Raw genomic sequence first — 13047 nt, 5'->3', positions numbered from 1 at the left:
AGAAACCAGGCCTTGGAGCAACTAAGCCCGTGCACCACAACTAGTGAGTCTGCGCTCTCGATTCCGCGAGCCACAACTACTGAGCCCGTGTGCCACAACTACTGAAGCCTGCACGCCTAGAGCCCGTGCTCCACAACAAGAGGAGCCACCACAATGAAGAGTAGCCCCCGCTCGCCGTAACTAGAGAGAGCCTGCGCAGAGCAACAAAGACCCAATGCAACCAAAAATGAATAATAGATTAATTAATTAATTAAAAAAAAAAAGAAAAACAAGACTTCCCTGGTGGCGCAGTGATTAAGAATCCACCTGCCAATGCAGGAGATATGGGTTCCATCCCTGGTCCGGGAAGATCCCACATGCCGTGGACCAACTAAGCCCGTGAGCCACAACTACTGAGCCCACGTGCCTAGATCCCGGGCTCTGCAACAAGAGAAGCCCCTGCTTGCGGCAACTAAAGCCCGTGTGCAGCAACGAAGACCCAACACAGCCAAAAATAAATTAAATAAAATAATAAAATAAAATTAAAAAACCCAGAAACCAACCCCAAAACTAAGCAGATCTGGTGGTGGTCATTTTGACATGTATAGAAATATTGAATCACTAAGCTGTACACCAGGAGCTGACATAGTGTTGTAGGTCAATTATACTTCAAAAACAAACCAAAAAACTCATAGAAAAACAGATCAGATTTTCTGTTACCAGATGCGGGATGTGGGCGGGGGGAAGGGGGAGAGGGAATTGGATGAAGGTGGTCAAAACGCATAAACTTCCAGTTATAAGATAAATAAGCACTAGGGACGTCATGTACAACATGGTAAATATAATTAACACTGTTGTACGTTATGGAGAGCAAATCCTAAGAGTTCTCATCACAAAGAAAAATATTTTTTCTATTTCTTTAATTTTCTCTCTGTAAGGGATGATGGATGTTCATTAAACTTACTGTGGTCATCCTTTCACAATGTAAGTCAAAATGTTATGCCTTAAACTTATACAGTGCTGTATGTCAATTATATCTCGATAAAACTGGAAGAACAAAAATTGAAAAGTAAGCCAATCTGCAATAAAACAAGAAGCCAAGCTCAATAACCTTTGATTCATCTGAGAAAAGTGTGTCAGAGTGATTAGTGTTATTTTCTTACTTTTTAGTGGTGAGCACCACTATTCTTAATATTCTTCAGTCTTAAAGGCTTATATTCTTTTTTTTTCTTTTTTTGTGGTATGCGGGCCTCTCACTGTTGTGGCCTCTCCTGTTGCGGAGCACAGGCTCCGGACGCGCAGGCTCAGTGGCCATGGCTCATGGGCCCAGCCGCTCCGCAGCATGTGGGATCTTCCCGGACCGGGGCACAAGCCCGTGTCCCCTGCATCGGCAGGCGGACTCTCAACCACTGCGCCACCAGGGAAGCCCTAAAGGCTTATATTCTTAATATTGCAAAATACTTCAAAACATCGTAAGAATAAGCATTTATTTCCTTTATTTGTGGAAGAAATGAGACTCAAACATAGAATGATCACTTCAAAAGAAAGTTAAGAATGAGCATATCATGTGTAACCAGAAAGGGATAACAAGAAAGGAGTATCCCTAGGTCCGGCCATAAATATGAAATGAGATGAACCCATTTCAGATAACTGTTTCCTTGGAAACGCAGTCAATTGAAAGTCCTGCAAAAATTAACATGTATTTTTTTCTTCCCTTAAAGGGCAGAAGCTTCTTTTACTTACATAGTTTTGACCTTTAGTTTTATATCTTAGGCTTATTATAAGATGTTTTTTCCAGAGCTGGGCAAACAGAGCCAAATAAGTATCTTTTCATTAGTTCTGAGGCTTGGCTTATGATCATATGGCCTTTGTAGCTGCATATTATGGGGCAGCTGTGAGGAGGGTAGTTGGGGTAAAACCTGCCACTCACTGAATATTGCCATCTGGACTAATAAACCATCAGCCCACATGCAATGTTGTCACTCATGCTGAGTGAGTTCACAGTATAGCTAATTGAGTTAAGTAGTCATATCAGCAATAGAGTTCTGTATTTTATTTATTTTTTTGATGTGGATCATTTTTAAAGTCTTTATTGAATTGGTTACAATATTGCTTCTGTTTTATGTTTTGGTTTTTTGGTCTCGAGGCATGTGGGATCTTAGCTCACCCACCAGGGATCGAAACCCCATCCCCTGCATTGGGAGGCAAAGTCTTAACCACTGGACCACCAGGGAAGTCCCCAGTTCTATATTTTAAGAGGCAGTAAAGTTGAACGAAGTCAAGTCTCTTGTATAAGCCAATACTGACAAATGCCCTGAGGATAGTGGTTCAACAGAGGCAATGGTTCTATCTCAGCCAATGCCATGGAGGGTGGCTCTGGACCACAGAGGATTCCCGACTCTCTTTCCCAAAGCCCTGCTGGTTCTGGATTTCTGGTATCTTTGCAGTGTGGGTAGAGGAACAATTCAAGTCAAAGAGGCTGGATTGGTCCAGAACCAAGACTAATCTCTAAAGACAGCTCATCCTGAGCATCGCACAGGTAATAAGTGCAGGTGAAATGGTCCCCAGAAGACCTGCCTTGTCTGCGATGGCGCTACCAGAGGTCGCTCTCGGCATGGATTTTCTGCTTCTCTGGGGTTTTCAAAACCCAAAGCCTCTGCCCTGCAGAGGTAGGGATAGAGGGTAGAACTGGTCACCAACACCTTTGGGAAGAGGAGTTTATGATGGAACATGGGTACGTTTTCAGAAACTGAAGGGGGAAGAAGCCTAGACTTACTAAAGAACTGAGAATAACCTGAAGCCTCCTCTGTTCCTGGGGAAAGCTGGCCCAGGGTTCAGTAAGAACACTGAAAGAGGCAGTAGAAGACGACTGATTTTGCAATTTATCCTGGAGCTGGTGCTATGTTTTCATGATGATCATAGCTTAGGTTTTGGGGGCCAGTACTGATTTAATGTATTTTGCTCTATTTTTCCCACAGGGGGAAATATGGTTATTGTATTGGAGAAATACTTTATTTTATTTTTGCCATTATTTTGTATTTATTTCTATTTACTTTTTTTTTTTTTTTTTTTTTGCTGTGCTGCTTGGCTTGTGGGATCTCAGTTCCCCAACCAGGGATTGAATCCAGGCCACGGCAATGAAAGCCCAGATTCCTAACCACTAGGCAAACAGGGAACTCCCTACTTTTTTTCATTTTCATTTTTTAAATTTTAAAATATTTTATTGGATTATAGTTGGTTTACAATGTTGAGTTAGTTTCAGGTGTACAGCAAAGTGATTCAGTTATACATACACGTATATCCATTCTTTTTCAGATTCTTTTCCCATTTACAGAATATTGAGCAGAGTTTCCTGTGCTATACAGTAGGGCTTTGTTGGTTATCTGTTTTATATATAGTAGTGTGTGTGTTAATACCAAACTCCCAATTTAACCCTCCCCACCACGTTTCCCCTTTGGTAACAAGTTTGTTTTTGAAATCTGTGAGTCTGTTTCTGTTTTGTAAATATGTTCGTTTATATCATTAAAAAAATAGATTCCACATATGAGTGATATCATATATTTGTCTGTCTGACTTACTTCACTCAGTATGACAATCTCTAGGTCCATCCATGTTGCTGCAAATGGCATTATTTCATTCTTTTTTATGACTGAGTAATATTCCATTGTATATATGTACCACATCTTCTTTATCTATTCCTCTGTGGATGGACATTTAGGATGGAATGTAGGTTGATGTCCTTGGTTTCTCTGTGGCCAACTAATCTCTGATTACAGTATCTGTTGGAGAGAATTAGGGATTTGTCCATAGTTCAATAACTGGAAAGTGTCAGAGCCAAGAGGCAAACCATGATCTTCTGTTCTAAACGGTCCCTACGTGCCTACTACGTGCTGAGCGACATCCCTAAGACTCAGTGCAGTAGGCCAGCTGTGTAACAGGAGGATTCTCAGAATGGTTTTTTTTTCCAGCTTTACTGAGGTATAATTGACAAATAAAATTGCAAGATATTTAAAACACACATTGTGATGATTTGCTGTATTTATCAAATCATATGTATATTTGTGTGTATGTGTGAACATCAGTCTTGGAATATCTTGAGAGCCAGCGATCAGTATGCCATTCACACATTTGTCTAAATGGGACTGGAACCTCTTTGTATTTTCATCCTGTGTTCCGGGCCAGCTCCTGGCCAGCAGTGAGGCGGTGACGTTTGTTTGCAGGGCGCCATGTCTGTGGTAAATGCCGCTCCTACAGCTCAGTGCACAGCCTGACAGCCTGTACAGTGCTGCATGGGAGACCTGCTCTTTATTTTCTCTCTCTCACCCATTTCCCTGTGATCCTCAGCCCTCTCATGGCCTCCTCCCTTTCCCACGCCTTCTATTGCCTTTATTGGATCCTGTTGAGGAGGAAGGGAATCGGACTCAATTCTCCACTTGGAGATGCTAGTGACTTGGTTAGATAGCCAGCCAGGAGGTTTGCATTTTGAAAGACCACAGAGAAAGGGCCATGATGGAATTACAGGCACTCAGGGCAACCCCTGGAAGAAGGGAAGGACTTTGAATTCCAGTGGTCACCTCTGATAATTTTGTATGGCTGACTCTCCCAATAGTATCTTTTCAACTTCAATGCAAGGTCAGTAAGTTAACCTCCCACGTTGTCCCAGATTTCGTCTGAAAACTACCTGTTGGGATTATCGCAGGATTCGGCTGTTGTGTCTCTTCCCCCTGCTTCCATTATACTCCTGGCTTTAAAAACTTCAATACTGTTAGCATCAACTTAGTGGCTATTCTCACGTGGGCGTTCTATATCCCGAATATCCTATCTGCTTCTCATAATGTTTCTAAGCTTCATGATGAGAAAGTAACTCTTAATTATTGAGCACTCACGGTGTTCTGTGAAATCACCTAAGCTTCTCTCTTTCCACAATTCGACGAGAGAGGCGAGACCCCATTTTACAGATGAGGAAACAGCCTCAGGCAGGCTAAGTGACTTGCCCAAGGTTAAACGGCTGGTAAGTGGCTGTGCGAGAATTTGACCTTCGACTGTAAAACTAGGTATGTGCTGAGCCCCACTGCTCCGTCCTGGCAGGTCTAACTGGCCCACATGTTCGCCTCGTGTAGACCAGCATCTTCTCCAAGGTTTTAGATTTCTTCCTTAGGGTTCCTGGAATTCTCTCGCCCTTTTGTGCCATAAAAGTATGAATGGTAAAGAGCTCTGATGTCTGAGCCAGGCTGCCTGGTGCAAATTTCATTTCAGCTCCTTCAGACTTTTCTTGGTTTCTTGTTTAATTTTTTCAACTTTTTAAAGAGTCTGAAAAATACCTGGTTGTTGCTATCGATTCTTTTCTCGGTTGTTTATGCCTCTCCTCTAGCTATGTATGTGATGGTTTGTTCTGCTTTTCCTCATTTACGTTTATCTAGTTTGTCAATGCATTTCAAGGTCCAAAAGGGTAACAAAACCTGGGGAAAGAGGGCTCCAGGCTTTCCTGTAACAGACGCTGCAAAATTGGCCTCGAAAAGCCCATGCTCTTCCACCGCTCCACGCTGCATCTCAATGAAAACTGCAGTTGGGTGGAACAGAGCTTTGAATCTCAGAGGTTTGTCTTCCTTTGACATGGCTGTTCCCAGTTTCCCTCCCCTCCAGTCGAGCTGATGACTTTTCTTTCTTTCCTTTTCTTTGTTTTTCACATTATAATGTGTTTTGATGATCTCAAAGGGTGAGTGATATAGGTCCCCTTGCAAAAAGTCTAGGCAATCAATAAGAAATCCTTATACAATCGTGTGAGTTTTACTCTGCATTATATACCTTATTACACTTCAGAAAACACCAAGAGGTCCCAGGAGTTGTTTTGTCATCCTCACAACGTTGGTGAGTGGATTCTCCACAGGTGAAGTGGTCTGGGCTTTCTTTTCTAGCCCTTCTCTTTCTGTCTGCCCTGGGCTACTGATGGGTGCGCTTCCCTGCCTTTGAAGTATCACATCTCAGAGCTCTCTGGCACGTGCCAGGAGCCGGTAGAAAAGCACCTACTCCCATGTTGATGACTGAGGCTCCCCGGTGCCCTCGAGGTGTGTGAATCACACTGGTGCTCTCAGCTGGAACCACGCTTCCTGATGGATGGGGAGAAGGGACAGAGAGGAGAGTGGAAGTGGATGGAGCAGATGGTCTACTGGTGGGAGGGCTAAAGCTTTTTAATCCCCGACCTTCTAAAACACTCATTTACCTGAAGATGTCCTTGTATTTTACTTAAGGACAAAGAGAGCCATCATGCGTTTGAAAATGTGACTAACTTGAAGGATTATAACGCACACCATAACTTGACTTCACGTCTCTCGTTTTTAGAACACTCTGTTATTTTGGTAAGTGAGGATTATACATCATTTAAAATGGTCATCATTGATTTGGTTCACTTTTTTTCTCCTTCTGAAGAGCTTGTGTTCATAGCCTGCCCCTTTGCGGACAAAAGAAATTGCTTTAAAAAGTGCTTTAACTTGTCTACATCTTGGGGACTGGTTTAACAAATTATATCTATAAGCAAGGATAATCTATAGCCAATAAAAGTCAGGATTCAGGAGAATATTTAATGACAAGGGAACATGTTCATGATATAATGTTAAGCCTTAACAGCTGGTTAAAAATGGTTTGCCTAGTATGATTCCAAGTTTGTAAGACATAGATATGCACAGAAAAACAGACTGAACTATAATAAAGATTTTAGTATCCTTGGAGGATGGAATTACAAACGATCTCTAAAAGTCATTTTTGTTGAACTTTTGGGAAAATTTTACTTTTCATACATGGGGGGCTTTTACAGTGAGAGAAAGTAACTTCCTAGTAAAATTATTTTGACTATGTTTTCTTGCCTTTCTGGGTATCTGAGATTCAATTCTCTCGATGCTAAACGCAGAACGGACCTACAGAGAAAATTCAGAGAGCTCACCAGATTGCTATCTTTTTCTCTGATGCAACCCTGGAAATGGGTCATTCCCTGCCTTGTTTCTTCCACCAGGTTCCAGTGTTTCAGGAAAGTCCCTGATTGACATCAAGGGCAAACATCCAGGCTGGAGGTCTGACTGTCTGGGTTCAGCAGGGCTGACAAGATCCGTGCGTGCATCTGTCCAGGACCCATCCTTGTGGGGCTGGTGGGACCTGTGGTTCCCAGAGAGAAGCTCGGGAGGGTATGAGAGGGCTGAGGGGAGAAGCCTTGTAAGAACTTGGAGGAAGAGCTGGGCTCCAGCCAAACAGAGTGGGACTCTCAGAAGGGTTCAAGTCCCAGAGGGATGTTACTGGGCAGAGTGATTGAGCAGAACACCAGGTTGGCAATTAAGAGAAGCCAGGCCTAAAGGGAGGACCCATCAAGAATGGAGAGACTCAGGTGGCCCCCCAAGGTGCGCTCAAGGAAAGGAATTAAAATGCACATTCCCCGAGTGTCCACTAGGTGGCAGACACTTTCCTTTACTGGTACTAAGAGCTTGTCCATATTCTCAGGCACTTCCTGATGCTCAAGTCTTAAGAACTGCTCAGGGGGCTGGTTAAAATACAGATTCCCGGGCCCCTTTCCAGAGCTTCCAGCTCAGTAGTCTGGGGCCCGAGATTCTGCATTTCTAAGAGGTCCAGGTGCTGCTAGTGCCACTGGTTGGAGAGCTGGGAGCATCATCTCGGACTCTGGGAAGGGAGGAGGTGGGCGGGGAGTAGGGTGTGGTCCTCACCCTTAAGCAATTAGCTCACATTGTGACAAACACTCTAAGGCGAGCAGCGTGGCTGGGGGAGGGGAACAGGGTCACTTGCTTCTGGCTGGAAATAGCCTCTGGCACTAGAGCAGATTTGAATTGTGGGATATGCAGCAGAATGTCAGGGCTCCAGGGCTCTCGTTTCATTTAAATGTGTTACCAATTAATTTCCTTACAATGGTTGTAGCACATAGGAGCACACGTACATGCAGATTAAAATAAAAGCAGTATTCAGATCAAAATGAAAAAGAAGGCATTCAGTAGCTACCAAAAATAAGCCTAGAGAAAAACATTAAGAATACTACAAAGGGACTTCCTTGGGGGCGCAGTGGTTAAGAATCCGGCTGCCAAGGCAGGGGACATGGGTTTGAGCCCTGGTCCGGGAAGATCCCACATGCCGCGGAGCAACTAAGTCCGTTCGCCACAGCTACTGAGCCTGCGCTCTAAAGCCCACGAGCTGCAACTACTGAGCCCGCGAGCCACAACTACTGAGCCCACGTGCCACAACTACTGAAGCTCACATACCTAGAGCCCGTGCTCCACAACAAGGCCCCGCTCGCCACAGCTAGAGAAAGCCTGCGCGCAGCAACGAAGACCCAACACAGGCAAAAATAAATTTAAAAAAAGAAAAGAAAAGAAAAAGAATACTGCAAAGCATAAATCAGTAAATCTCGAATAATTTACAAAATATTCCGTCCATGATGGCCCAACCCTTGGTTCTGCTGCCCCAGATTTTTATACAGAGCCCTGTGTGACCGACCATGCGGGTCTGACAATATCCAACCAGACTCTACCCTGTTCAGTGAGGTGGATCCACTGATCATGCCTTTGAACGCCAGTGGCGATGCTAATTGGCTATGACTGTTTCTAAAGCTTCTTCTCGGTTTCTGTACTTGCATCAGTAGAACCGGGTAGGAAGTAATAGTTTGCAGAAGGGTACCCAACCACAAACCATTTTGCTGTACAGTGGAAGCTAACACAACATTGTAAAGCAACTATACTCCAATAAAAATTAATTAAAACACACACACACACACACACACACACACACACACACACACACACACTCAGAGGCACATTGGTCTAGACTGGCTAGATGACTGATTTGGGAGATGGGCTTTTGCAGAACTTCAAACAGCCCATGTGTTCTTATGGCTCCTTCACTGCAGATTCTTTCTGTATCTTTAAGGGTCATTTGGTTCTCATCAATTCCATTTGGAGTCCTTGAAATGGGGGTACTTGGATGGATTTTTGGCCCTGCTGCTATTTCTTCAAGGATATGAAGGACAATCTCCTGTACATAGTAGGCACTTAATAAACACAGATGGGACACAGGCATGGAATGGTAGCCCAGGAAAGAGATACCAAGCACGCTTGCAGGCTAGACAGAGAGAGCCAGGAACTCAATGCCCAGCCTGGATGGATGTCAAAATAGAGCTCTTCTCACAGATCCTGTGAGGAGGTGGCTGGCCAGCCGAGCAGATGGAGAGGACCCAACTCGGAAAAGAAAGGCAACCACTCTAGTTGTTTCCCTGGCCTCACCACCACCTCATCAAATACCGGTGTCCACTGGGAACGAGTGAAATTCAGTTTACAGTTTTGGCCGTGACAGTAGGCTTCCTGAGCATCTTCACGCTGAACCAAGGCATCGCTTCACGTCCATGCCAGTGTGAACCCTGGCTGTTGCTGTGGAAACTGCAGGAGCGTTTACCTTAGTTGCGTTCCTTTAAAAACTAAAATCTGGAGGAAGGCCTTTCATTTACTAATTTAAGTATATTTTCCTAGTCAACAATTCTCCACCTCGCAGCAAAAGAGAGCTGAATGGATGCAAAATGGATGATCAAATCTAAACCCCCTGAGACGTCACGCTGCACCCCACACCCACCTGTCCTGCTCTCCTTCTTCATCCCTCACCGGGCACTCAGCGCAGCCCAAGGAATTTATGTGATTTAATGATGCAGAGCTGATCATAACGGTCCCAGCAAGAATGAAGCTGCTGCTTAGAGAGCACTATGGGAGATATTGTGCTAAAGCGCTTAAATCCATTATCTTCAATTCTATCAACAATCACATAGGTTTGCTCAAGGACAGAAAGTGGAAAGGCTGAGATTCTAGCCCAAATACGGCAGACTCAAAAATCTGCGATCTTAATCACTGTATTTACAACACTTAGGGTCTTGGATCCAAACAGAAACTCTTTCCCTCTGCCTTTAAGGTTTACCAACAAATTGGAAACTGGACAGCGTCGTAAACTCTACACATCCAAGGCTAAGATTTCTCACAAATGATGGAGATGGACCCATGAATGAATGAATGAATGAATACGGGTACCAATTAGGAATAAATCACATTTAGTTTGTGAGGTCCTTAGATCATAAGGACACTGCAGTTTCCTGTAAACCAAGGCATTTCACTGTGAACCAAGGACTGATGTGGTGTTGACGCCAGCTCCTAAAATCTGAAGATACAACCTGGTCACAAGTTCTAAGACTAACTCTCAATTGCATTCCAAACAAGTGTGCACATACACACAGAGACACCTGTTTTATATCCTGACTTTTGGGGAAAAACTTATTTTGCTCTTTTTCTAAATACCCCTTTCAGTTTCTCAAATCTCCTAAATAACAAAGATGAGAGACAGTTCAAACACAAATCTTCCCCGAGAGAACATGTATGGTTTTGACTGTATTGAAATCAGAGCTCATACCACTATTTTATTATTTGTCTAGATAATCCTATTTTCATCTGAAACAATCCACACACCCAACTTCACAGGTCAACTGGTGGTTCCAAGGAGCTTCTGAAGTGTTTGCAGAAAAGTTAAAGGACCAGCAGTTTTTTGAGAGGGATGAATATGATCATGTTTTTTTTTTTTTTTTTTTTTTTTTTTTTGCGGTACGCGGGCCTCTCACTGTTGTGGCCTCTCCAGTTGCAGAGCACAGGCTCCAGACGCGCAGGCTCAGCGGCCATGGCTCACGGGCCCAGCCGCTCCACGGCATGTGGGATCTTCCCGGACCGGGGCACGAACCCGTGTCCCCTGCATCGGCAGGCGGACTCTCAACCACTGCGCCACCAAGGAAGCCCTATGATCATGTTTTACGTTCAAGTTAGAACACTTTGCAAAAGTCCTTCATGGCTCATATATGAGAGTCTTTACAAACTTTCATTAATATAGCTTGGTATGTGATTGGCAGATTTTCAGATACACCATTTAAAACTTTATCATGCTAACACAACATTGTAAATCAACTGCACTTCCATAAAAAAATAACTTGATCACGAGTCAAAGTCCTTAAAGAAAATGGAAAAAGACCTTATTTTTAAAAATGCTGAATTGAAAAAGAGTGGGAGGTCACATGAACTTGGACATTTAAAGACACACATTGATTTAAGAAGCGAAGATTTTGCGAAGCCCTAAGACCATAAAGCGATCAACACAAAGACATCTGTCAGGGTGGAGGCGACCTGAGGTAAAGACCAGTTAAATCTAATGCAGTCAGAAACTTAGGCCAGTTTAACATCTTTTTATGAGGTGACAACCCCCTAACACCATAATCTCGCCTTTCAGGATGATGACACAGGACTTAACGAGTAAAAGAAAACAACTTCAAACCTCTCTCTTGAACATGAATTGTCTATTTAGGTTAAAGGTAGACTTTGAGATCCCATTAGCTACTGGCACAATTGGGAAAAGTCATGTACACACACACACACACACACACACACACACACACGCTTCAAAGCAAGTAGTTATGTAACGATATCAATGTCTGTTTCTACTTAGCTTCGAAAACAGAAGTGAAGCCAAAACTAACAACCCTCCTGCTAATTAGAGAAAGAAAAATGTCTTCTCCCCAAGTGCCCCAACATGAAACTGAAATTAACTGCTTTCCTTTGGAACCCACTTATTTTATGCTTCCCAGAAGATATGGGGATAAAGAAACTTTGGAAGAGAGCAGCTGGGGAAAACACATGGACACCATACGTGGACTCAGTGGAAACAGAGCACACACTTAAGAGAGAATTCTTTTCCTTGTGGCAACTGGGGTCTAATAAAAATCTGGTTACCTTTACATTTCTTCTCTTCCGTTTGGAAGGTCTGGGCGTTAGGGACGCTCTGATTGTTCACATCGTCGTGGTCCAGATGGAATATGGAGCTGGTCCAGGTGGCCTGGATGAGATGCCGGGGCGACTGTTCATTCTTCAATGCGCTGTGCCTCTCTGGGGGGCTCTTCCTGTGCAGGCAGGCTTCAGACATTCCCACAAGCTTCCACTCCTGCTTGCCGTGGGGACAAGGCTTCGGCTTGTCCCAGGCTGGAAGGCCATTTTCTGGAGGGTTGAAAAACACGAGATGACGAGCATTGGCATTGTCAGAACGGGGCTGAGATGGAGAGGTTTGGAAGGCAAGCGCTTTCTCGGTTCTTTGGGGCTGACAGCGTTCGCACACCCCTCCCCTTGACAGTGGTCATAAGATGCAGAGGGTGTCAGCCTCGGGCATGGAGCCACCGGTGCTGGATTGCCTGTTGGAGTAATCAACACATTCCCCCGATTTTACTGCCTACAAAGATGTCAGCTCCTCCATGGGAAGGCTGCCCTTTCGCCAGCCCTGCTCCCGACAGCGATGGCCCAGGAGCAAGTGGACACCAATTTATGTCACTGCTTAGATGACCATTTGAGGTCTCGAGGGTCAGGGCTGGCCGTGGACACTTTTCAGAGCCTCAGGACATAAAACGTCCAGGATTCGGCCTTATTTGACTTGGGTGTTATCACAGGCTGACCTGAGGGGCACCCTGTTGCTTAAGAGGGACGTGCCACGTGGCTACGTGCGAGTGACAACTCTGTTCTCCCTGTCACTTTCCACTCCCGACAGCCTGACACAAAGGGCTGGCTCTTCCAAGAGAAACTGTGTCGATGGTTTCAATGTTGTCCCAAACAGGCGAGGAGATCAGATGAACCGAGCAGATCGTGCTTTATTTGTGGGGTAAATTAAGAGCCCTAATGATAGAATGAAAAGCCACACGTCTCTTGCGTTGAGATACAGGCAGTTATGGTTTATGTATACGATGTTGTTTTCTCTATTCAATTTACAGGGACTTAAAGGTCTGCCCTCTAGAGAATGGGAAACAATAGAACAATATAATGAAAACTAACCTTCCCTGGTGGCAAATTTTACCTCCTTGAATATTTTACTGAATACGGCTATAAAGTAGAGAATAAAAAGGAGTATGCTAATATATATAATACGGCTATAAAGTAGAGAATAAAAAGGAGTATGCTAATATATATAATTTGTAGATGCAGTCACATTAAAAAACATAATCCATCTGGTCACCCATATTTC

General features: G+C 44.0%; 1 protein-coding gene across 3 annotated transcripts in view; it reads right to left on the bottom strand.

Annotated features, from left to right (window-relative positions):
* Window positions 1-13047, bottom strand: part of THRB (thyroid hormone receptor beta) — a 354801-nt gene that overhangs the window by 58220 nt on the left and 283534 nt on the right. For all 3 annotated transcript variants that reach the window (XM_065877090.1, XM_065877091.1, XM_065877093.1), the window contains one exon: window positions 11775-12035. In XM_065877090.1, coding sequence (XP_065733162.1) covers window positions 11775-12035 — 261 coding nt within the window. The remainder of the gene's footprint in view (window positions 1-11774; window positions 12036-13047) is intronic.

This window comes from Phocoena phocoena, chromosome 4 (genome assembly GCF_963924675.1).
Source record: "Phocoena phocoena chromosome 4, mPhoPho1.1, whole genome shotgun sequence".
NCBI lineage: Eukaryota > Metazoa > Chordata > Mammalia > Artiodactyla > Phocoenidae > Phocoena > Phocoena phocoena.
The sequence above is the reverse complement of the archived record's forward strand: the minus strand, read 5'-3'. Positions and strand labels throughout refer to the sequence as shown.